This window comes from Mauremys mutica, chromosome 17 (genome assembly GCF_020497125.1).
Source record: "Mauremys mutica isolate MM-2020 ecotype Southern chromosome 17, ASM2049712v1, whole genome shotgun sequence".
NCBI lineage: Eukaryota > Metazoa > Chordata > Testudines > Geoemydidae > Mauremys > Mauremys mutica.
Window position 1 is genome coordinate 18,591,287 of NC_059088.1, and position 25,590 is coordinate 18,616,876.

At 55.7% G+C, this 25,590-nt stretch overlaps 1 protein-coding gene across 4 annotated transcripts in view; it reads left to right on the plus strand.

Annotated features, from left to right (window-relative positions):
• The window catches only part of CADM3 (cell adhesion molecule 3), a 135,490-nt gene extending 113,127 nt beyond the window's left edge, over positions 1-22,363 (plus strand). For 2 of the 4 annotated variants that reach the window (XM_044992083.1, XM_044992084.1), the window contains 3 exons: positions 10,734-10,856; positions 13,941-14,066; positions 16,962-22,363. In XM_044992083.1, coding sequence (XP_044848018.1) covers positions 10,734-10,856; positions 13,941-14,066; positions 16,962-17,080 — 368 coding nt within the window. In that variant the 3' untranslated portion in view covers positions 17,081-22,363. The remainder of the gene's footprint in view (positions 1-10,733; positions 10,857-13,940; positions 14,067-16,961) is intronic. The other 2 variants (XR_006574117.1, XM_044992085.1) reach the window with 2 other exon arrangements.
• Positions 22,364-25,590: the final 3,227 nt, after the last annotated feature.

A 25,590-nucleotide genomic window follows, 5' to 3' on the forward strand; every position in this document is an offset into this window, starting at 1 on the left:
CCAGCCCCATGGAGAATAATGGGCTGCTGAGCACTTGAGAACTTCAGCTCTTCCTCTCTTCCCCTAACTGAGCCTTCCCAGCCCCAGATCATTGCTCTGAGCTGTCCAGAACTGAACAGGTTCCCTGGTACAGCCACTGTCCCAGAGGGCCTCTAGGGTGTGATCTCTCTGTTCCTGCCCCAGTGCATTAGCAGCTCATGTCTAACCTGCTGTCCACGTCCTGCCGGCTGCCCCGGATTCTCTTCCTGTGGGTATTCAGGCTGCTGTGGTTTTTTCACCTGCTGCACGTGCTGCATTTCCAAGACATCGCTGCCGCTATTCCCTGCCTATGTTTAATGAGACAGTGTGCTCTGAATGTGGAGGGGATTCTGATTCTGATCACTCTGATCTCCTCACTGGTATTTGCAGCTCCTCCTCTTGGGGGTTGTTAGTGAATTTCATGGCTGTGCAGCTCTCTCCCAGACCAGTAGTGCCTGGCTTTCAAGAGCTCTCAGGGACACATCTTTGAAAGTGCTTGGTAAGAGCCACTCCCACTGTGACAGCCAGGGCTGGGTCTCAGGAGCTGAGCACCCAAATGCGTGCAGCACGCTTAGCTCTTTAGAAATGTGGCCCTGATTCTGTATGTGGACTACTTCTGGAAATCTGCTTCTTTCTGTGACTTCCATCCGTCCATCCCTCCCTGTAATTCCCAGCACAGTTCTATCTCATGGTCTATTATTGTGAATTAGCTGGGTTATTTTGGCAGTTCTTCCTCCAGTTTTCAGCAACTCCTGAGTCAGTCTGAGTGACTGAGGTGAGCAGAGGTTCCATGTGACAGGAAACCAAACCCCAGATATGCGGCAGCTCCAGTACCATCTCCTCTTCTGCTGCCTACTGCGGAATTCTAGCCAAAAAAACAAAATCAAGTTTGTCTTTTCTCCTTCGTTCTCAGTCAGCTCCCAGTGCTGCTTTTTGCTCATCACCTCGGTATCCTCCATGCACAGGTTGAGAGAACTTTTGCTTTAATAGTCCATCATTTTGCAAGGGGCAGAGGTCAGAGTGAACTGACAGTAATGCCAGGATTGCTCTTGATCTTTTCTAAAAAAACTGGCACCAGCCCCCTGGAACCTTCCTAAATCCCAGGACTTTTCTTTACTGCGCCAGCATGTAAGTCCATTAGCTCATCCCTGTGCCTCCCTGGGACTCACATTGTCCTGATATTAATACATCGCCCATTTGCCTGTCTTCACGTTTTTCGTGGACTCTCTTGCTAGTTTTCTATCAGAAGCTTCCTCACCTCATTTGTCCCCATTCCTCGTCCGTGTGTTGCTTGGTACAGAGAGCTTGCTGACAGGTGCTCAGTGTCTCAGTCAGATTTCATTCCCGTTCGTACTGACTCATGTCCCTGCTGCACCCGCTCTCTTTGTCTTCTCCCCTGACATTTGTGGCAAAAGCCCCTCCTTCCCCCTTGGCAGAGTTAGCTCCTCCCTCTCCCTTCTTTTCTCCCTAGGAGCCTTATTGGATTCTGGTGGCTTTTGATGGTTGCTTGCTTTCCACTCCCTCCCTTTCCAAAGCTAGTGACTTGCCCCCTCTGAAACCTACTGGCCATGTCTTGTTCCTTCTCCAAAGAATCGGAGTCTCGGAGAGCTCCTCAGTAACCACCACTCCGTGTGCACTCTGATGTGCTCTTCCATTGGACTGTGCTTGCTAGATTTCTGGATTCCCCAAATGTGCATTTCCACAATGAATGCCCCTGCTTTGCTGCGTGTGCTGAGCCCCTTATGCTGGTTTCTGGCAGGCCAGGGTTACAGGTCCCAGGCCTCCCTTTTATTCTGTCTCAGTCAGTTCCTTCATATCAGTAGATCTAGGACGGCTTCTTCTCTGAATGGATTCTCCAGTATCCAGGTCATTCAAGTCCTAGGAATGTGGACTGGTGCTGGGCTGGCTGAATCCTCTCCCAGAAGAGACCAGGAGACGTAGCTCCCCATGAGCAGAGCTCCCAATGGTTTGAGTTCCCCGGGTGCTGAAGCTTGTCCCTGTTTGAGTCTCATCCTCTCTGCAGCTGAACAGAGCAATCCCCTCCCTCATTGTTATCAAAATGCAGATCACAGGAGCTTCAGACCTGGTTCAGGCCCAGCTACCAGCTCCCTGTGCTTCCTTTACACCACGGCGCGTCCCACTCACACTGGGCACCCCCGACTCACAGACCCCTTCCAATCTCCCTCGTTGGCCCCCGCACTCAGATCCCAAACACACATTTGCCAGGGTCTTGCACTGCCCAGAGTCCTGCTCACTGGTGTATTAATTTAGATAGAATGAATGAGCCAAAGGTGTTAACATCACTGAGTCACTGTCTGACACTAACAGTGCTAAACAAGGTCCTGGGGGTTAGTATCCACAGACCTCAGCCTGCTTTGTCCCTGGGCAAATACATCATTAAACATCCCTTTAGCCTTCTAGTAACGTACTGAAAAGAAGGGAAACAGTTGCAATCTTTGCCATGTAAAATACGAAGTCAAGCTGGTATTGTAACAGCATCCCTAGATCCCTTTCCCTTTTAGAATGAACAACCTCCCACTCCCACCCCCATGTTGTTTGACAGTCTCTTAGACCAGGGTTTCTCAGCCCGTGGGTTGGGACCCAAAACTGGGTCGCCAGAATGTTTCAAAGGGTTGAGTGGCAGCTCGTTTGTGTCCCTTGGGGTTGGCTGAGCTCGCCTCCCTGCTCCAGGCGCTGCAACCTCTGGGTCTCAGCATCACTCAGGTTTGGCCCAGCCATCATGATGACAAGAGTCCAGGTAGGCCAAATGCGAGTGAGTGGCACTGCAACTCCACTCACACAAATTTGGTCTATACAGGGGGGCGGGGCTGAACCTGAGTGGCGCTGCAACCCCAGAGGTTGCAATGCCCAGAGCAGAGAGCCAAGCCCAGCCAGCCCCACAGCACAGGAGCTGCAGGAGCCGCCACTGTGGGGTGAGTGCCAGGCAGGACCCAACCCTCTTGGGAGGGGAGGCAGGATCCAACTGAAACCACCCCACGGCCAAGGGTTACCATATTTCAAGTTCCGAAATAGAGGACACTGCCAGGGGGAGGGGGAGTTGAAGACCATACCATAGCAGTACCGTCCCATCCACCCTTACTTCTGCCCTGCCAGCAGCCGCTGCTCTCCATAGAGCAAGGAAGAAGGACGAGCAAAGAAAAATCACAGACATTTGTTCGTGTTTCAAAAATCCGCCCAGGCAGAGGTCGGAGGACCAGATCAGAGGTCATGTCCGGGAAAACCAAGACATATGGTAACCCTACCAAAGTCTCTGCCCCCACACTATTTACTGGGTTGCAGCAGGCCATAAACATTTGCAAATAGATCCGGAGCCCAAAAGAGTTTGGAACCACTGACTTAGGTGGTATCAAAGATGGTGGTAACGGTCATCCCAGGAGGGTGATTGGGATTCAGCTGGAGCTGGTGGGGTGGCCATGTCATCTGGGTCCCTTGTGCTGGCCGGGTGTGGTCAGGACACCTCTTGGGATCAGGATCTGGCCTGGAGTCCCAGGAAGCCCTGGGCATGGCAGCCATGATGGTGAAGTTCACTTCAGGAGCCTCTGTCCTTCCTGTCTGTTCTTATTTTTGTTCTTTCCTTCCCCACAAAATCTCGTTCTTTTAAGGACCCAGAAAGAGAGCGATGGATGGAATAGCTCCTCCCCTCATTATTTTGTCCCCCAATTAGGCCTCATTTCTGACATACCAATTTTGGCTCATTCACTTCCTTCTCCACATCTCCTGTTTTTAACCGTGTAATTTCAACACAGTCCTTGACTTATATCAGCTTCGCCTTTTTGTCTGGACTAATTCAGCTATTCTGTCTCCACTTGTACCTTTCCCCATCAACGTGAGTCATTATAGGGTATTGTAACAGCTTATGAACTTCTGCAGCTATTTCACAGTTGAGCTCACAATTTCGGTCAATATGTAGGCCCAGTTGTTACAACACCACACTGCATAGCGATCCAGAGACAACCCCACATCCACTTCCTGAGCTCCTGCCTGAGGGGACACTCCTGAATTACACTGAGAGCTGGACAAGGGCATGCCTGGAAAGCTGCAGTGAAATGCCAAAGAGATGCCTGGAAAATGCTGCATTGGGCTGTTAGGCAGGAACTCATCACAGACACAGGCTGAGAGCTTCTAGAACTCATAACACCCAGGGCTCCTAAGCAGGAGTTAACCGGGCTATACTGCCTGAAGGGCACAGAGCCAGGATGGAGGGAGGCAGGGAGGGGCTTATGGGCAGGGGCATGTGGAGGTTGTCTGAGGCTGATTAAGGGCACTAGAGGGGCAGGTGGAGGCCAAGGGGGAAGAGCACCAAGGGAGGGCTCTTTTCGATGGATCCAGACAGAGAGCTCGACTTTCCAGTGGTCGTAGTCAGAGCCGGCTGGGGCAGTGAGAGGAAGTGGAGGGGCACAGGGAGGAGGAAAAGGCCCCGGGTGGCGAGGGGAAGTGGAGGGGCACAGGGAAGAGGAAAAGGCCCCGGGCGGTGAAGGGAAGTGGAGGGGCACAGGGAGGAGAAAAAGGCCCCAGGGGGTGAGAGGAAGTGGAGGGGCACAGGGAAGAGGAAAAGGCCCCAGGGGGCGAGGGGAAGTGGAGGGGCACAGGGCAGAGGAAAAGGCCCCGGGTGGCGAGGGGAAGTGGAGGGGCACAGGGAGGAGGAAAAGGCCCCAGGGGTTGAGGGGAAGTGGAGGGGCACAAGGAGGAGGAAAAGGCCCCGGGCGGTGAAGGGAAGTGGAGGGGCACAGGGAGGAGGAAAAGGCCCCGGGCGGTGAAGGGAAGTGGAGGGGCACAGGGAAGAGGAAAAGGCCCCAGGGGGTGAAGGGAAGTGGAGGGGCACAGGGAAGAGGAAAAGGCCCCGGGCGGTGAAGGGAAGTGGAGGGGCACAGGGAAGAGGAAAAGGCCCCAGGGGGTGAAGGGAAGTGGAGGGGCACAGGGAAGAGGAAAAGGCCCCAGGGGGTGAGGGGAAGTGGAGGGGCACAGGGAGGAGGAAAAGGCCCCAGGGGTTGAGGGGAAGTGGAGGGGCACAAGGAGGAGGAAAAGGTCCCGGGCGGTGAAGGGAAGTGGAGGGGCACAGGGAAGAGGAAAAGGCCCCAGGGGGTGAGGGGAAGTGGAGGGGCACAGGGAAGAGGAAAAGGCCCCAGGGGGCGAGGGGAAGTGGAGGGGCACAGGGAAGAGGAAAAGGCCCCAGGGGGCGAGGGGAAGTGGAGGGGCACAGGGAGGAGGAAAAGGCCCCAGGGGGTGAGGGGAAGTGGAGGGGCACAGGGAGGAGGAAAAGGCCCCAGGGGGTGAGGGGAAGTGGAGGGGCACAGGGAGGAGGAAAAGGCCCCAGGGGGTGAGGGGAAGTGGAGGGGCACAGGGAAGAGGAAAAGGCCCCAGGGGGTGAGGGGAAGTGGAGGGGCACAAGGAGGAGGAAAAGGCCCCGGGCGGTGAGGGGAAGTGGAGGAGCACAGGGAGGAGGAAAAGGCCCCAGGGGGTGAGGGGAAGTGGAGGGGCACAGGGAGGAGGAAAAGGCCCCAGGGGGTGAGGGGAAGTGGAGGGGCACAGGGAGGAGGAAAAGGCCCCAGGGGGCGAGGGGAAGTGGAGGGGCACAGGGAGGAGGAAAAGGCCCCAGGGGGTGAAGGGAAGTGGAGGGGCACAGGGAGGAGGAAAAGGCCCCACGGGGCGAGGGGAAGTGGAGGGGCACAGGGAGGAGGAAAAGGCCCCAGGGGGCGAGGGGAAGTGGAGGGGCACAGGGAGGAGGAAAAGGCCCCAGGGGGTGAGGGGAAGTGGAGGGGCACAGGGAGGAGGAAAAGGCCCCAGGGGGCGAGGGGAAGTGGAGGGGCACAGGGAAGAGGAAAAGGCCCCAGGGGGTGAGGGGAAGTGGAGGGGCACAGGGAGGAGGAAAAGGCCCCAGGGGGCGAGGGGAAGTGGAGGGGCACAGGGAGGAGGAAAAGGCCCTGGCGGTGAGGGGAAGTGGAGGGGCACAGGGAAGAGGAAAAGGCCCCAGGGGGTGAGGGGAAGTGGAGGGGCACAGGGAAGAGGAAAAGGCCCCGGTTGGTGAGGGGAAGTGGAGGGGCACAGGGAGGAGGAAAAGGCCCCAGGGGGAGAGGGGAAGTGGAGGGGCACAGGGAGGAGGAAAAGGCCCCAGGGGAAGAGGGGAAGTGGAGGGGCACAGGGAGGAGGAAAAGGCCCCAGGGGGCGAGGGGAAGTGGAGGGGCACAGGGAGGAGGAAAAGGCCCCAGGGGGCGAGGGGAAGTGGAGGGGCACAGGGAGGAGGAAAAGGCCCCGGGGGGCGAGGGGAAGTGGAGGGGCACAGGGAGGAGGAAAAGGCCCCAGGGGTTGAGGGGAAGTGGAGGGGCACAAGGAGGAGGAAAAGGTCCCGGGCGGTGAAGGGAAGTGGAGGGGCACAGGGAGGTGGAAAAGGCCCCGGGGGGTGAGGGGAAGTGGAGGGGCACAGGGAAGAGGAAAAGGCCCCAGGGGTGAGGGGAAGTGGAGGGGCACAGGGAAGAGGAAAAGGCCCCAGGGGGCGAGGGGAAGTGGAGGGGCACAGGGAGGAGGAAAAGGCCCCAGGGGGTGAGGGGAAGTGGAGGGGCACAGGGAGGAGGAAAAGGCCCCAGGGGGTGAGTGGAAGTGGAGGGGCACAGGGAGGAGGAAAACGCCCCGGGGGGTGACGGGAAGTGGAGGGGCACAGGGAAGAGGAAAAGGCCCCAGGGGGTGAGGGGAAGTGGAGGGGAACAAGGAGGAGGAAAAAGCCCCGGGCGGTGAAGGGAAGTGGAGGGGCACAGGGAGGAGGAAAAGGCCCCAGGGGGTGAGGGGAAGTGGAGGGGCACAGGGAGGAGGAAAAGGCCCCAGGGGTGAGGGGAAGTGGAGGGGCACAGGGAGGAGGAAAAGGCCCCAGGGGCGAGGGGAAGTGGAGGGGCACAGGGAGGAGGAAAAGGCCCCAGGGGGTGAAGGGAAGTGGAGGGGCACAGGGAGGAGGAAAAGGCCCCACGGGGCGAGGGGAAGTGGAGGGGCACAGGGAGGAGGAAAAGGCCCCAGGGGGCGAGGGGAAGTGGAGGGGCACAGGGAGGAGGAAAAGGCCCCAGGGGGTGAGGGGAAGTGGAGGGGCACAGGGAGGAGGAAAAGGCCCCAGGGGGGGCGGGGAAGTGGAGGGGCACAGGGAGGAGGAAAAGGCCCCAGGGGTGAGGGGAAGTGGAGGGGCACAGGGAGGAGGAAAAGGCCCCAGGGGGCGAGGGGAAGTGGAGGGGCACAGGGAGGAGGAAAAGGCCCCGGGTGGCGAGGGGAAGTGGAGGGGCACAGGGAAGAGGAAAAGGCCCCAGGGGGTGAGGGGAAGTGGAGGGGCACAGGGAAGAGGAAAAGGTCCCGGTTGGTGAGGGGAAGTGGAGGGGCACAGGGAGGAGGAAAAGGCCCCAGGGGGTGAGGGGAAGTGGAGGGGCACAGGGAGGAGGAAAAGGCCCCGGGCGGCGAGGGGAAGTGGAGGGGCACAGGGAGGAGGAAAAGGCCCCAGGGGGCGAGGGGAAGTGGAGGGGCACAGGGAGGAGGAAAAGGCCCCAGGGGGCGAGGGGAAGTGGAGGGGCACAGGGAGGAGGAAAAGGCCCCGGGTGGCGAGGGGAAGTGGAGGGGCACAGGGAGGAGGAAAAGGCCCCAGGGGGTGAGGGGAAGTGGAGGGGCACAGGGAGGAGGAAAAGGCCCCAGGTGGCGAGGGGAAGTGGAGGGGCACAGGGAAGAGGAAAAGGCCCCAGGAGGGGAGGGGAAGTGGAGGGGCACAGGGAGGAGGAAAAGGCCCCAGGGGGTGAGGGGAAGTGGAGGGGCACAGGGAAGAGGAAAAGGCCCCGGGTGGCGAGGGGAAGTGGAGGGGCACAGGGAGGAGGAAAAGGCCCCAGGGGGCGAGGGGAAGTGGAGGGGCACAGGGAAGAGGAAAAGGCCCCAGGGGGTGAGGGGAAGTGGAGGGGCACAGGGAAGAGGAAAAGGCCCCAGGGGGTGAGGGGAAGTGGAGGGGCACAGGAAGAGTAAAAGGCCCCAGGGGGCGAGGGGAAGTGGAGGGGCACAAGGAGGAGGAAAAGGCCCCAGGGGGGGAGGGGAAGTGGAGGGGCACAGGGAGGAGGAAAAGGCCCCAGGGGGTGAGGGGAAGTGGAGGGCCACAGGGAGGAGGAAAAGGCCCCGGGTGGTGAGGGGAAGTGGAGGGGCACAGGGAAGAGGAAAAGGCCCCAGGAGGGGAGGGGGAGTGGAGGGGCACAGGGAGGAGGAAAAGGCCCCAGGGGGTGAAGGGAAGTGGAGGGGCACAGGGAGGAGGAAAAGGCCCCGGTTGGTGAGGGGAAGTTGAGGGGCACAGGGCAGAGGAAAAGGCCCCAGGGGGTGAAGGGAAGTGGAGGGGCACAGGGAAGAGGAAAAGGCCCCAGGGGGCGAGGGGAAGTGGAGGGGCACAGGGAGGAGGAAAAGGCCCCAGGGGGCGAGGGGAAGTGGAGGGGCACAGGGAGGAGGAAAAGGCCCCAGGGGGCGAGGGGAAGTGGAGGGGCACAGGGAAGAGGAAAAGGCCCCAGGGGGTGAGGGGAAGTGGAGGGGCACAGGGAAGAGGAAAAGGCCCCAGGGGGTGAGGGGAAGTGGAGGGGCACAGGGAGGAGGAAAAGGCCCCAGGGGGCGAGGGGAAGTGGAGGGGCACAGGGAAGAGGAAAAGGCCCCAGGGGGTGAGGGGAAGTGGAGGGGCACAGGGAGGAGGAAAAGGCCCCAGGGGGTGAGGGGAAGTGGAGGGGCACAGGGAAGAGGAAAAGGCCCCGGGTGGCGAGGGGAAGTGGAGGGGCACAGGGAAGAGTAAAAGGCCCCAGGGGGCGAGGGGAAGTGGACGGGCACAAGGAGGAGGAAAAGGCCCCAGGGGGCGAGGGGAAGTGGAGGGGCACAGGGAAGAGGAAAAGGCCCCAGGGGGTGAGGGGAAGTGGAGGGGCACAGGGAGGAGGAAAAGGCCCCAGGGGGCGAGGGGAAGTGGAGGGGCACAGGGAAGAGGAAAAGGCCCCAGGGGGCGAGGGGAAGTGGAGGGGCACAGGGAAGAGGAAAAGGCCCCGGGCGGTGAAGGGAAGTGGAGGGGCACAGGGAGGAGGAAAAGGCCCCGGGTGGCGAGGGGAAGTGGAGGGGCACAGGGAGGAGGAAATGGCCCCAGGGGGTGAGGGGAAGTGGAGGGGCACAGGGAGGAGGAAAAGGCCCCAGGGGGTGAGGGGAAGTGGAGGGGCACAGGGAGGAGGAAAAGGCCCCAGGGGGTGAGGGGAAGTGGAGGGGCACAAGGAGGAGGAAAAGGCCCCGGGCGGTGAGGGGAAGTGGAGGAGCACAGGGAAGAGGAAAAGGCCCCAGGGGGTGAGGGGAAGTGGAGGGGCACAGGGAAGAGGAAAAGGCCAGTGCATGTGGATGGCAGAGGAGAGCAAGGGTGGGGGAGGAGTCTTGATGTGGAGTTGGCAGTGAATGTGAGAGCCGCAGAGCGGCAGATGGCAGGGGCTGCCTCGGCTCCCCTGGGAAGGCAAGAGAGAGAAGATGTCAAATAAGAAGGGGCTGAGGCTGGGAGGAGCCTGTAAGGAAGGAGGGGTAGAGCTAAGCAAAGGCCAAGCGTCACTGACACGCTCACTCATATTGGGTCTCTGCTACACATTGTATAGCTCCCTGCATCAGAGCCCTTGTGCTGGCGCTGACCAAACACACTCTGTTGGGAAAAGCTCTCAATCTGCATCTGAACCTGTGACAGCAGGGGTTGTGGGCTGGGATTGAGGGGTGCTGGCAGAGCAGTGGGGGAGCCACAGCTGGGATAGCAGAGGGCTGTGGGGGATGGGAGTCCAGGCCTGCGATAGCCGGGGGCTGCAGATCAGGATTCAGGGCACCAGCAGAGCTGTGTGAGGAAGGCCTAGGGCAGGAGTAGCCGGGGGCTTCAGGTTGGGATAGAGAGGCATCTGCAGACAGGGCCGGCTCCAGACCCCAGCGCACCAAGCGCGTGCTTGGGGTGGCATGCCTCGGGGGGTGCTCTGCCGGTCCCCAGGAGGGCAGCAGGCGGCTCCGGTGGACCTCCCGCAGGCATGCCTGCGGAGGGTCCGCTGGTCCCACGGCTCCGGTGGACCTCCCGCAGACGTGCCTGCGGAGGGTCCGCTGGTCCCGCGGCTTTGGTGGAGCATCCGCAGGCATGCCTGTGGGAGGTCCACTGGAGCCGCGGGACCAGCGGACCCTCCACAGGCACGTCTGCGGAAGGTCCACCGGAGCCGCGGGACCGGCGACCAGCAGAGCGCCCCCGCGGCGTGCCGCCGTGCTTGGGGCGGCCAAATCGCTAGAGCCGCCCCTGTCTGCAGAGCTGTGTGGGGAGGGCCCAGGGCTGGGATAGCTGGGGGCTGCAGGTAAGGGTTGAGAGGCATTAGCTGAGCTGGGGGGAATGGGAGCCCAGGGCTGGGCTATCGGGCTGTGGCTGTGGGTTGGGAGTGAGGGACAGAGCTGTGAAAGGGGGAACTCAGGGCTGGGGTAGCTGGGGGATGCAGGCCAGTATTGAGGGGCATTGGCAGAGCTGTGTGCGGAGGGCCCATGGCTGGGATAGCAGGGAGCTGCAGGTCAGGACTGAGGGGCAATGGCAGAGCTGAATACAGAGGTCTGGGCATTAGGAGGGAGTTGACAGAGACCTCCAGACATCATTTCCATCTTGGAGTCTCTCACACCATTGCTGTCATCTCTCTGGGTTGATTTGTTTCCCTTTTTTTTGTTGTCCTCCCCAGATTTTTCCCAGCTCCCCACCCCACATGTTCACTCCACTCCAGCCCCTTCGTCAGGCCCTTCTCAGTCCACCACTCATGTTACCATGGCTACTGCTTCATTCTTCTCTCCAGTCACTGTCCAAGGTACTGTAAGCTCCTTTTCTATTTCTTTATGGATTCCCTGCTCCCGTGCCCAGTGGGGAGCGCTGCAGGACATAGGAGGAGAATGGCTGCCAAGCCCAGAGGGACAAGGGCTGTGGCTCCAGCGGAGGAATTACTGCCAGCCCCTGGCTAGTACAATCAGGGGATTGTTCCTAGCACCTGGCTTCCTCGTTGGAATGTCCAGGTTTTGCAACCGCCTTGCCAGTTCACACTGCAAAGCCAGAACCCATAGGAGTAAAAGGTCCCAGACTGTGGCAAGGAGGGTTTTGGTAGCAGAAGAGACCAGTGGCCCATCTAGTGTGACAACCCACCTCCCCGTTGGCCCTTCTAGCCCAATACTGCTCCTGCCCATGGTAACACACACCACTGGTCTCTCGCTCTGGGTACTGTCTCTGCTGGAACCATTGCCAGAGGCTTCGGAGATTGTGGAAAACCCCCATATGCACCTTCTGGTCCCAGATGGGGAACCAGCTATCTCTCCCCTAGCACATGAGCCCTTAACATGTGTATGGTAGCGAGTGCCATTGCTTTCAGGCAGTGACATGTGTAATCAATGCACTAACAATACTAAGCTATTTACTGTAATGCGGTCTTGTGGCAGGAAGTTCTATAGGTTAATCACACATTGCAGAAAGTGCCTTTTGTCTGTCTGAAGTGATGTCTTTTCATTTTGAATGCCTCTTGTTATTGTGTTAAGGGGCTGGATGGCTCAGAGCCCTACTGGCTCCCTGCCCCATTCCTCTATTTATATCCCTCTGCTGTCCTCTCTTTTAGTCTTCTCCATTCCAAACTCTCCCCCTTCAGATGCCCCCTCCCTCTCTAAGCATTTCTGTGACCCTTCCCTGGACCTTCCGATTCCTGAGCCAAAGCTTTTGGGATGAAGCAACTAAAACTGAATGAAAATTTGCCCCTGCATGCCCAGTGCAGCTGGCAGGCTCCTGACACTGCCCCTGCTCCCAGGTGTGAACACCAGACATCCTCCTCCTCTCCAGAAGCAGACATGAGAAACACCATCACCGCCAGCACAGACATGAGACCCCGTTCTCCCCCACCCCAAGCACAGACACATGAAACACTGTCATCCATAGGCACAAGGCATTGTCCCCATCCCCCCAGCATGAACTCAAGACACCATCACCCCTGGCACAGACATGAGACCCCATTCTCCCTCCATCCCAAGCACAGACACATGAAAAACTGTCATCCACAGGCACAAGGCATTGTCCCCATCCCCCCAGCATGGACACAAGACACCATCACCCCCCGCACAGCCATGAGAAACTTCTTCCTCCCAGCACAGATACGAGACCCCATCCTCCCAGCATGTACATGAGACACCATCATCCCCAGCATGGACACAAGACACCGTTTGCACGGACATGAGACACCATCCTCCCCGGCCCCCGCCCTTGTGAGGCGGATGTGTAGTCTTGGTGTGGGGTTAGGGCACTGTGACAAGGGGCCTGGAGGGTGCTCTGTTGTGCCAAATGGCCAAGGCGGGGCCTGGCAGGAGATCTGAGGTGCTCTAGGGGCACTGTCCGTCAGTCAATGCCTGAGGTTTCCCTCTGAGTCGTGAGCACCCTGCACTCCAGGCTGCTGTCCCCTTCAGCCCTGTTCTGCCTTTGCTGATGTGACAGGACGGTTTGAACAGAGGGGCCAGAATGAACTGGGCCAATGTCAACTGCTCCGAGTATAGTCACCCACCTGCCATGGCAGCTTCCAAGGCGAAGCACTCCTGACAGCCAGAGGAGCCAATCGCACAGGCTGTGCTGTTTCAGAGGCAGAGGAGACTGGCAGAGCAGGGCCTGTGGTAGCAATGGAGATAGAGCCCCTGTGCATGCTATGGGCAGAGCCAGGGCTGCGGGTTGTAATTGAGGGGGCATCACAGAGCTGTGCAGGAGCCCAAGACTAGAATAGCTGGGGCTCTGCAGGGCAGGAGGGAGGGGCATGAGCATGTGGGGGCGAGTCGCTCACTCTGTGGCCAGTGCTAGTTGTTACTCACTTTCAGGAGTGCTCATTGTACTCCAAAGCAGGGCACGGGTTGGTGGGAGAAGGAGAGGAGATGGGACGGGGTGGGTAGGGATGAGGTGGGCTGAGGCAAGATGGAGATGGGAGGGGATGGGTGGGCAAAGAAGGAGAGGAGAGGGCAAGGATGGGGTGGGGAGGGATGGAATGGACAGGCACTGGGGTGGGCTTTCACCTCTTGCCCAGTCCCAGCTCTCCAGGCCCTTTGACCCGCTCTAGCCTCTCCACTCCCGTCCCAGTTTCCTCCTCTTCTGTCTGCATCCAGCCCCACCACACTGGGGCAAGAGCTTTCTCAATTGCAGCTCCACTGTGCATCCATTGCATTTCCCATCTCCGCTGGCAGCTCGTCTCTGCATCCATTGCATTTCCCATCTCCACCGCAGCCCCTCTCTGCATCCATTGCATTTCCCATCTCCACCGCAGCCCCTCTCTGCATCCATTGCATTTCCCATCTCCACCGCAGCCCCTCTCTACCTCCATCGCATTTCCCATCTCTGCTGGCAGCTCGTCTCTGCATCCATCGCATTTCCCATCTCCACCGCAGCCCCTCTCTGCATCCATTGCATTTCCCATCTCCACCACAGCCCCTCTCTGCCTCTGTCACATTTCCCATCTCCACTGCAGCCCCTCTCTGCCTCCATCGCATTTCCCATCTCCTCTGGCACCTCCTCTCTGCCTCCATTGCATTTCCCATCTCCACTGCAGCCCTTCTCTGCTTCCATCATATTTCCCATCTCTGCTGGCAGCACCTCTCCTCTCTCTGCCTCTGCACTTCTCTCTGCCACTGGTAATATTTCACTCCCAGCTTTTAGGACCTGGCAGCTGGTGGGAAGGACACGGCCATGGGGAAAGCTGTGCGGTGCTGGAATGTGCCCTTAGCACCCCAAGGGTCCATGTAGGGGCACATGGAGCCAGGCCAGGCACACACATTGCGACCCCCCAGCTCTGGCACTGAGGGAGTCTCTGTACCATGCAGGACTTCAGCAGGGCCCTTAAACACCTCTGTCTCTCTCTCTCTCCCCCGCACTGCCACATGGATAGATGCCAGCCCGATGTCTTCCTCCTCTGGCACATACCATGCTTTGGTCGGTGGAGTGGTCGCAGTCATCGTCTTTCTGCTGCTTATCCTCCTCATCGTCCTGGCACACTACCTAATCAGGCACAAAGGTAAGGCCTGGCCACTGCCTACAGCGCAGCTCACAGGATGGCCTCTCAGAGATGGGAGGGAGAAGGCAGCCAAATCTCTCTCACCAATGGCCTTTGGCCTATTCCTGCTTGCTCCGTTTACTGCTCTCTGTCCCCAGCTCTTCCAGAGCCTCCTGGGGCTTAGCACTGCCATGCGGGGCACAAGTGTTTTGCTTTCACGGCCCGGGTGCTGCAGGGGCGTGCTGGGCATGGAGCATGCGGAGCTAGAGTTCCAGCCCTGTGGGAAGGAGTCTCCTATTGCCCTGCAGCACCCCCTGCCTGCCAAACACAGAGGAACAGCGCATTACCTGGCACAGAGGGAGCGGAGACCTGACTGATGTGCTGAGAAACCTCAGCAGCTAAAAGCAGATCAAATTAAATCTGCACAGCACCGCATGGGGATCCCTGGTGGGTCATTCTCCCTCCCTTGGGGCTGGCAGCTTGAGTGTTGCCTCCCACTGACCCACAAGACTATTGTAACCAATCAGCTTCCGCCTGCCTGAGCCCGGGATAGGGAAGGCTCCCAAATCGCATCCCTCCCTTCTCCATCACTCTCTCTCACCTCTCTCTCACCCCGTTTGTCTAGTATCATCATGTCATCGTTTTCTGTTCATTTCTCGAGTACTCATCCACCTAAATATCCTGCATCACATTCAGTCTATTCCTGGTCACCTAGACACTCGTCCTCCCCTCTCTGACCATCTGCAGAGATTTTTCATCGGCCATATATTATCCATCCATCTGTCCACCTCTACACCATCCATCTGCCATCCACCCCGCCCCAACCAGGCTATTCTCCCCTCCCTTGACTTTTCATCAGTCCATCAGATATGTGTATAAAACACAGAGGGATGATCAGTCATGCTGGAACCTGTGATGTTCATCATATTCATAAATGAGCTGGAAAAGGAGGTGAACAGTGAAGTGGGAAAATTTGCAGATGATACAAAATTACTCAAGATACTTAAGTCCAAAGCTGACATCGAAGAGTTACAAAGCGAACTTACTAAACTGGGTGACTGGGCAACAAAATGGCAGATGACATTCAGTGTTGATAAGGGCAAAGTAATGCACATTGGAAAACATAATTCAAATTATTCATACAAAATGATGGGGTCTACATTAGCTGTTACCACTCAAGAAAGAGATCTTGGAGTCATTATGGATAGTTCTCTGAAATCATCCACTCAATGTGCAGTGGCAGCCAAAAAAGCTCACATATTGTTAGAACCATTAGGAAAGAGAGAGTTAATAAAACATATAATATCATGTCACTATATAAATCCATATTAAACCCACACCTTGAATACTGCATGCAGTTCTGGTCACTCTATCTCAAAAAAAAAAAAAGAGAGAGAATTGGAAAAATTACAAAGATCAACAAAAATGATTTAGAGGTATTAGGAGAGATTAAAAAGACTGGGACTGTTCATTTTAGGAGAGAGATGATAGAAATCTATAAATAATGACTGGTGCGGAGAAAGTGAATAGGGAAGCATTATTTACCCCTTCACATAACACAAGAACTAGAGGTCACCCAATGAAATTGACGGGAAGCAGGTTTAAAACAAACAGAAGAAAGTAACTCTTCACACAACGCACAGTCAACCTGTGGAACTCATTGCCAGGGGATGGTGTGAAGGCCAAAAGTATAACTGGGTTCAGAAAAGAGCTAGATACGTTCATGGAGGATAGGTCTATCGCTGGCTCTTAGCCAAGATGGTCAGGGATGCAACCCCCTGCTCTGGATGTCCCTGAGCCTCTGACAGAAGCTAGGACTGGATGACTGGGGATGGGTCACTCAATAATTACCCTGATCTGTTCATTCCCTCTGAAGCTTCTGGCACTGGCCACTGTTGGAAGACAGGATACTGGGCTAGCTGGACTGGTCTGACCCAGTATGGCTGTTATGTGCTTATGACACCAGGCCAGCTTCAGAGATGATGTGTAAGTTGGAAACGGCCACCCTCTCAGCTCCTTTGGAGCTAGGTGACCCCCCCAGCTAGTGTAAGGGAGTCAGAGTTGGTACGACTTACATACTGAGGAGCCAGGTGTTTGAAGTTTATGTAGGGTGGAGGCTTCTTTGCTTTCCGCTGCTCTACACCCTCTGGGTAGGTGCTCTGCTTGCCCCTCACCCTTGGCTGTCATTATCTGTGTGGCTGTAGCTCCCAGAGCCCCAAGCAGCTGGGGCGGTGATGGGCTGGGTGCTGCACAGACCCAGAGGCAGCCATGGTCCCTGCCCTGAAGGTCCCACACCCTGCTCAGCTCGTGGCCAATGAGTGAGGTTGCTTCAGCCTGGAGGGTGCTGGCAGGAGTAAGGTGCCCACTGAGGGGCTGGGAGGGGGTAGAGATTACACAGGCTCAGACCTGCCTCTTGACCTAGCCCCCGGGGCTCCAGGCTGCACCTGGCTGCAGTGCTCTCAGCACAGGCGCCATGAGTACAGCTGGCGGGAAATGATCTTCCAATGCCCTCTTTGCAAAATTGCAGTTTTGGGTGGGAAAATTGAAATGCCAGCAACCTGGCCACCCACCTGCAGGACAGGTGAGATTGACAAGAGACAGTTCCAGGCAGTTCCCAGCCATCTGCAAACCTCCGGTTCAGTTCTCCCACAGCAAAATTGTTTCCATTTCTGCCCATGCAAAATGTCAAGGTTTCTGCTTCCCAGCTCACACCCAGGGGAAATATTTTCTGAAACCTCAACATTTTCAGCAGGATGGAAATTCCATTTTCCGGCCAGCTCCAGCTGTGAGCCCCAGCCCGGAATCCCCCTTGAGCCCTGCCTGCCACACGGTCCCTCTCCTGGGTGGTGCAGAGAGAGCCCAAGAGCCACCTAAACCACTAGGCACATGATGAATGAGAGCCCTCTCCCTGCCCAGGTACCTACCTGACTCACGAGGCCAAGGGATCAGACGATGCCCCGGATGCTGACACTGCCATCATCAATGCGGAGGGAGGCCAGGCCAGCGGCGATGACAAAAAGGAATATTTCATCTAGGGGTGCAGAGTGGAGAGAAGAGAAATGGAGCCAACAAACCCAGATGGAAATGGAAACCGGACCACAAACCCCACTCAACCCAACAGATTTTCTCTCGTGCCCTGGATGGATGGACGAACAGAGGGATGGCGGGACAGAGACCAGAGAGTGACCGGCTTGACTCATGATGCTTCTTCTCAAACTTGTATAAAACGTTATTACTAAAAACATTGAAAGCCCCACCCCCGTTCGCTTGCTTGTACCTTCATACCCACGACCGACACTCGGACTAAACACACAGACGAGCCAGTGAGTGAGTGACACTTTCCTTCTTTCCTTTGGCCCCTTTGCTTTGGTTTTGTGGATGCTCTTTGCTTTGGTTCCTTGGGTTGGAATGTCGGGTGGGGTCAATGTCGCTCTTTCTGTTGCTTCTCTCCATTTTTGGTTCCTTTAAGTCCAAGGATAAAATCAGCCCTCATGGTGGCTGCCTGCTGCCATGGGCCTGGGCAGCCTGGGATGCCCTTTCTGTTGCTTATGTTTCCCATCCAAGAACCGGGTTCACGAATCCATTGTGTTCCCCCATCCTTGGCTCCTGCATGGTGCTCTGAGCCAGACCCACGGGAATGACCCTGGGCTGAGGATGGGAGGCGGTGACGTGGGGTCTTTCTCTGTCCCACAGCAGCAAACAAGCCATGAGAGCCCAGGGGAATGTCCAGTGAGAGCAAGGAGATGGGGGAGCCACCCAGCCCGGCTCCTCTCCAGAGGGATGTGCCCTCCCCACAGCAAGATGGGGAGGGAGGCAGGGTCACTGCCTCAGAGAGCCTGGCACACCCAGCCTGCTGGGGCCCTGCACTGATTTTATCCTTGGAGGTTGTGTCTGACAATGTTCATTTGGGAGGAGAACTGTCCTGTGTGATACATGTACAAAGGGGAGCCAGCTGCCCGGGTGGGAGCCGCTCATAGGCTCCAGTCCCCACTGATGCCCATGGAGAGAGATTCAAATGCTGCAAGGTGACTGGCAGTGCTCGTGCATGGTTCCAAGAAAGGCTGTAACGTGTCAGATTGGAGCCATGACAATAACCCAGCTGTTGAGATGCTCAGTGCAAGGAAACCATCCTTGTATATCTTCCCTGTGCCAGGGAGTGATGGGCAGAGCGAGGCCCTGGCGAGCCAGGTGACAGGGGTGAGAGTGTCCTGGGCCTCCATGCTGCTGTCATGCCATTCCTGCTCTCTGACCGGTCGACCTGCCCCAGCGCCAAGGCCCGGGGAGCATTTGGAGATAGAAACCTTGCTATGATAACAGGTGACTTGGCCAAGGGGCATCTTTCTTCTAGGCCACAAATAGCTGAGCAGCCTCATTCCCACAAACCAACCACCCAGAATCTGAACCATTACAGCTCAGAAGCTGAGCGGCTGCACCAGACAGGGCGCTGGCAACCCCAGCTAGGGCCAGGGGAGGGAATGAGCTTCGTGGCAGACTGGCCAGGATCCAGCTCAGCAGCCCGGGAACTGTGCTCAGGGGCTGAGCTGCACGTGCTCGGGGACAGAGCGAAGTTTGCTCATCAGACCTCTCAGCTTTGGGAACAGTAAATTCAGCCAGGGAGCTCCCTCCCCAGGCAAGAGCCTGCAAGCAGCGTCTCAAGCCGCAGGGCTGTTACCTGTTGCCCACTCTCCAGAGTCATAGCCCTGCTCCCTCGGGAGCCCACATGGCCCTCACCTGCTGTCTCCCCCTTCAAAGAGCACACACCATTCCCCGCTGAAGAGCCCCAAGCTAGCCCTTGAGATGGGCTCAGCCAGACAGCCTGGGAAGTGGGTGAGGGGCTCAGCTAGAGCAGGCGGACTATGGGCTGGGAGGGCTCAGCTATTACAGCCATGCTGGGGGTTCCTCTGATTCCCCTCTGGGGTGTTCACTGTTATCAATGCCCAGGATTTTATCAAGAGTCTCCTGAGATCTGGTGTTTTTTCTCAAAGACCCAACTCCTGGAGTCATGTGACTATCTGAGCCTCTCAGCCTTCATTTTTAAAAAGTACATTTCTAGCCCTGCTGGTTGGAGAGGAATGTGGCCTAAAGGCTGCAATATGAGTAGGCGAATCCCCCGCCCCCACCGCCAAATTTAGAATTTTTGAAAATCTCAGTTCTTCAGCCAGTCTCAGGATGTTGCGGAGCCTGACTCACAGCTTTTGAGCATACGAGGCTGGGTCTTGGCCTCTGCGATGCAGGAGCAGCCTGGCACCTGCCAGCTGAGTGCATGAGATGGTGATTAGGCCATCAGAGAGCCACCCAGGACATGATGTCTGTCTGTTTGCAGCGGCTGCTGTAATTCTCACTGGTGAGAGGCTGGGGGAAAGGACTCTGCAGGGACTGGTGGTGGCTGCTGCTCTTTCCAACAGAGGCACGACAGCGAGTGCTAGCAGAGGGGCCTGGCCAGGGGCGAGGCTGTGTGGGCAGCAGAGACTGGACACAAGTGCTGACTGAGGCCGTCTCACCCCTGGGGAGCAGGGAACTAAGACCAGGACCCAAACCTGCAGCACCCAACATACAGGCTTCACCAAATGAGCAAAAGGCTTCTCTTCCCTGTGACAGACACTAGCCAGGCCCAGCCCACTCACACAGAGCCAGTGCTCTGTGTGCCGCTCCCCTTGGCTTGATTGAACGCTGAGTCCCAGAGCCAGGCCTCAGGCTGTGATAGCTCCATGCACTGCTGGGAACAGGCACAATTACGGTGTAACTCACCCCACCCTACAGAGCTAGGCCTTGGCTCCTGGCCCCTCAGGTGCCAAACCTGGGCCTCTGCCGTGGGCCCCAGCAGCATCTGTCCTCTCCATAGGGTGCAGCCCCATGAGGCCTCATCATGCATGCGTCCACCCAGTCTGCATGGCACAGGCCAAGCACTCCAGAGGCCTTGAAGACTCTCTAGGCCCTCTTGCGGTAGCCGGGTAGGGTCTTTGCTAAATGCCTCCCTAGGCCCCTGGAATGTGACTGAGTCTCCATGTGCTTTGCTGGGGTTCCCTGTTCTCCCCTGGGGCCCTGACGGGCCTGGGCTCCACTGAGACCCTAACAGGCCTGGGCTCCCTGTGGTTAAGATGGGCCTTGGGAAAGTAACAAAGGGCACTTGGCAGCAGGCAGCCATGGCTCTGTGTAAGCAGTGTCCTTCCCAGGAGGTGTGTGTGAAATGAGGCATCCCCAGATGTAAGGCATGATGCCCCTCGCCTGCCCAGGGGGGTTATACAGGTCCCACTCCTCCAGTGCATGGCTGTTATCGGATGTTTCATGCCTTGTAAATATGGGACTAGCATTTTCCAAGCCTCTGAGGCATGAGACCAAGTAGAGACCTAGCTGTGGGTGTGGCAAGGAAATGGGAGGCCCACATGTCTAGTGGGAAAATCTAAACTTCCCCTCATGCTGGGTGTGTGAGAGGCAGGAGATACAGCCTTCTAGAAAGTGGCTGTGAGACTGATGAGACACACAAGTTCTTAAGTATGTGGGAGCTCCAGGATCCATCACCATTGCAGTGGGAGTTAGGGAATTAACCATGTCCCAAGGGAGTGCAAGTGACAGGATTCAGCATGTCTTGTGGGAGTGATAGGATAAACCGTGTCTTGGGTTTGTAGGAGTTATGGGATACACCATGCCTAAAGTGTGTAGGACTGATGGAATACACCGTGTTGCGAGTGTGTAGGAGTGATGGGCTACACCATGTCTGGAGTGTGTAGGGCTGATGGGATACACCGTGTCTTGTGTGTGTAGGAATGGTGGGATACACTGTCTCGAGTATCGGGGGGTAGCCATCTTAGTCTGTATCCATAAAACCAACAAGGAGTCCGGTGGCACCTTAAAGGCTAACAGATTTATTTGGGCATAAGCTTTCGTGGGTAAAAAAATACTTCTTCAGAGGCATGGAGTGAAATGCCTGCATCTGTAATTTTCACTCCATGCATCTGAAGAAATGGGGTTTTTTTTATACAATGTTTTGCATATGAGGGAGTGACCGGATACACCTGTTCTGTGTATTAGTGGCAGGAGTTCTGGGTTCAGCCAGATTAAGGTTTTTAAAAATCTAGTATGCTGTTATGACATTAAACGGTCATTTGTGGTTTGAGATTTTGCATCAAGTTGGGGCTTGTGATTCCATGTAACAAGCACCATTAATAAAACCACTGAACCTTGTATAAAACACACAGCGAGGGGAAACACCGAAAGCATTGGCCACAGAGAGTGATTTAAAAAAGTTCCTTTATTCCCTTTCCATTTATGTGCACAAAGATGTATAAAGGAAAGGTCCTTGTCTGAGAGCCCTTTCGATCAGTGCAGGGTGTCGCCCTGCCCTTGGGGGCAGGAAGGTCAAGAACAGGGGAGCAACCAGACAGTTTTCTCTCAGTTGCTCTCCATCTCATTTTCATTTTTGGAAAAGTCAGTATTATTCTTGAGAGGAAAAACCTTAATAATGTGATCAATGTGGTGATGTCTGCCTGAGTCTGTAGAGAGCCTGAACTCGTAATGCTGAGGTGTGAATTGTCCCTTTCATTTCAATGGTTGTAACTCTGATGCCAGTGGTCACTATTTCACTGCTCATCAAAGTGTGTGTGAATGGAGGGAGCTGATACTATTATGAAGATCTTTAACATTCAATACTGAATAGAAATCATTCCTTAAAATTAAAATGTAAGGACATGATTGACAATACGATTTCATTTCATTTCATTACAAATCTAAAAGCTGGGCAGGGTGGAGTGGGGGAGGGGGCACAAGTGATTTCATTTTCATGGGGGTGGCATGGGAGGGCTCAGTTTTCCAAAGTTTGTGAAATGCTGCTTCAGAGTGTAATCAATGTCTTTCTGGAGGGAAAAGGGAATAGGTTAGTTACGGACTATAACTCGTGGGGTGCTGATGTTAAAATTGAAGTCTGATTCTTTTTAAGAAAGAAAGAAAGAAAGAGAAAATACATCTTTTGTGTTTCTGTGATTTTCACTGGCAGCGTAACTGCTGCAAAGTTATCGGAGCAGCACACAGTCTCTCTGGTCTCGGCAAGATCTTGTAAACTTCCATCCAAATCGGAATGTTTAAGTTATTGGGTCAGATCCGCAGCTGGTGTAAATGGACATAGTTCCATTTACTTTAAGGGTGCTATGCTGATTGACCTCAGCAAGGGGTCTGACCCCTTGCTTTAGCTTGCCTTACTGATCGCTCCAATGTCACGTTGATAAATGCTGGACTGGCCATTATGCCAGACTCTTATTAGACAGAAGGTGAAAAAAGAAAGCTAGGACAGAGGGAGGAATAAGGTGAGGAGGGAAAATGATGCAGGAGAGCGGGGGTGAGAGTGGGGAGGGAGGGGGGTGAGATGGGTCCCAGGGGTTGTCAGAACTCAGCCAAATGCGATGGAGGTGATGATATCTCCTCACCTGGTCAGCATCTGTCAGGATCAATGCAATGGAAGCCTAAATTCTGGGCTCAGAGATGCTGGAGGCAGTGATGGGGGGGACACACTCCCTCTTTGGCCAGTTGCCTCCTTCAGGGTGTCCAGTGTGAAGCAGAGGCAGCCTAGCTAACTGCTCATTAGCTAAGGAGAAATTGGTTTTTTTATTGTTGTTCAGCACCCTGAGCACTTTTGCAGGGGGCAGGGTATTGCTTTATACTAATAATTATTATTATTTTATTTTATTTATTAAATAAGTTGCCAATAAGTCTCCATCCCCCACATACCAGTGTCCTGGAAGGAGTGGCAGCCCAGTCCCATCAGAATTCACCAGTCAGAACACACATCTGGGGATTCCGGTTATGAACATGTCCTGCCATTCTAACATCATCTTGGTTTGTTGCCAGAGCAATTCTGGGACCTGCCCAATATATTTTGACAACCCGTGGTGAGTTCTTGTCACTAAAGAAATCTACTGCTATCAGTCTCTGTGTCTCCAATTTATTTATAAACTGCTTTATAGAACAGGTTAAACTAAACTTTAGTTCCCTTTCTTCCGTGAAAGTGACAGTACACCGTCTCTCAAGTGTCCAGGAGTGACAGGATACCCTGTATCTTATGGGTGCAGGAATGACAGAACACACACTGTCTCAAGTATGCGGGAGTGATGGGATACACCGTGTCTCGTGTGCGAGAGCTATAGGATACACTGTCTTGTGTGTACAGGAGTGATGGGCAGGAGCGGCTCTAGCTTTTTTGCCGCCCCAAGCATGGCAGCCAGGCAGCCTTCGGCAGCTTGCCTGCAGGAGGTCCCCGGTCCCGCGGATTCGGCGACTTGCCTGCGGGAGGTCCGCCGGTCCCGCGGCTTCGGTGTACCCGCCGCCGAACTGCTGCCAAATCCATGGGACTGGCAGACCTCCCGCAGGCAAGCCGCCGAAGGCTGCCTGACTGCCGCCCTTGCAGGTACTGGCAGGGCACCCCCCGCGGCTTGCCGCCCCAGGCTCGGGCTTGGAGCGCTGATGCCTGGAGCTGCCGCTGGTGATGGGATACATAGTGTCTTGTGTGTGAGGGACTGACAGGCTATATCATGTCTGATGTGTGCAGGAGTGATGGGATACACCGTGTCTCATGTGTGCAGGAATGACAGGGTGCACGGTGTCATGTGTGTGAGGGAGTGACAAGATATACCATGTCTCGTGTGTGCAGGAGTGACAGAACACACCATGTCTCGAGTGTGTGGGAATGATGGGATACACCGTGTCTCATGTGCAGGAGTGATAGTGTACACCATATCTTGTGTGCAGGAGTGACAGGATACACCGTGTCTTCAATGTGGAGGAATGATTAAATTCACCATGCCTAGTAAATGGATTTCATGGGAAGTCTCCCAGGCAGATGACTCTTGCTGGGGATAGATTATCCCTGTCTACACTGGCTTCCCTGGACTGAGGGGTCTGCAGTTAGAGCGACTCGCAGAAACTACTGATAGTGACTCTGCTCAAGGGACTGAGCATCACGATGCCATATTCCTGCCCCTGTCACCTGGTGAGACGGAGGCTCAGTTAGTGACTCCCCCAGAGAGAGGCATCCCCCACCAGTGACTCCCCCAGTTCCTAGGATTCTCCTGAAAGAGAGTCAGCATTGCTGATCAGTGACCCCCACAAAGTCATAGTGACAGAGTTTAAGGCCAGAAGGGCCCACCAGATCATCTGATCTGACCTCCTTTATGTCCCAGGCCACCAAGCCCACCCAGCCCCCGCACACTAACCAACAACCACAATGAGACCAACATATTCCAGCCCCCAGGAGGGGAGACTGCTACGCATCACAGACAGAGAAAAGGAGGGACTGAGGCCTCTGCAATGGCAGGGAAGTGACTAAGCGAGAAATACCCAGATAATCCCGGCACCCACACTGCCAAGGAAGGCGAAAAGCCCCAAGGTCACTGCCAATCTGACCTGGGGGAAAATTCCTGCCTGACCCCACCTATGGCGATCAGTTAGACTCTGAACACGTAAGCAAGAACCAGCCAGCCAAGCACCTGAGGGAGAGAATGCTCAGTGCCCTGGCCCTCTCTGCCCAACACTCCATCTCAAGCCGGGGCCACCCCAGTGCTTCAGGGGAAGGAGAGTCAAGCAATGCAACAAAAACTCCACAGAATAACACTTTGGGGGGGATCCCACCCTGACTTCTCCAGGTGGCTGGCTGAAGCCCTGAAGCATGAGCTTTTAGCACCATAAGACATAAACCAGAAGGCAGCCCCAGGGCTGCCAAGCACTGCCCCCTACCCCCCCATTACCACAAGCAACTCTATCACACAGTCACACTCATTGCTTTCTCCAGCTCTCTCTTGACACTAATTGAATTGTTTGCCCCCACAACTCCTATGGGGAGGGGTTCCAGAGCCTCACCCCTCTGATGATTTCCAGACTGAATTTGTTCATGGCCAGTTTATATCGATTTGTCCTTGTGCCAACACTGTCCTTTAGCTTAAAGAGCTCTTCCCCTTTCCTGGTACTTATCCCCAGGGGGATTTAGAGAGAGCAATCATAGCCCTTCTCGGCTTCTTTGTGCTAATCTACACAAGGCAAGCTCTTCCAGTCTCCTCTCCTAAGACTCCTCCATTCCCCTGACCATCCTAGGAGCTCTTCTCTGCACTTGTTCCAGGTTGAATTCACCTTTCTTGACCATGGGTGACCAGAATTGCAGTGTTCCAAAGGAGGGCTTACCAGTGCCTTGTGCAGGGCATTAATACTTCCCGATCTCTACTGGAAATGCCTTGCCTGATACAGCCTAGGATCACATTTACCTTTTTCACAGCTGCATCCTTTAGTGGCTCATAGTCATCCAGTGATCAGCCCACACACCCAAGTCTCTGTCCTCCTCTGTTGCTTTTAACTGATGAGCCCCCAGCTTGCAGCAGAAATTCTTATTATTAGACCCTAAGTGCATGACCTTGCATTGTGTACTATTCCATTTCATCCCATTCCTGTCACTCACATCTTCAAGGCCAACCAGATCTTCCTGTATAATATTCTGACCCTCCTCAGAATTTACACTGCCTCCCAAATTTTATATCATCAGCAAATATCATTAGCACACTCCTACTTTTTG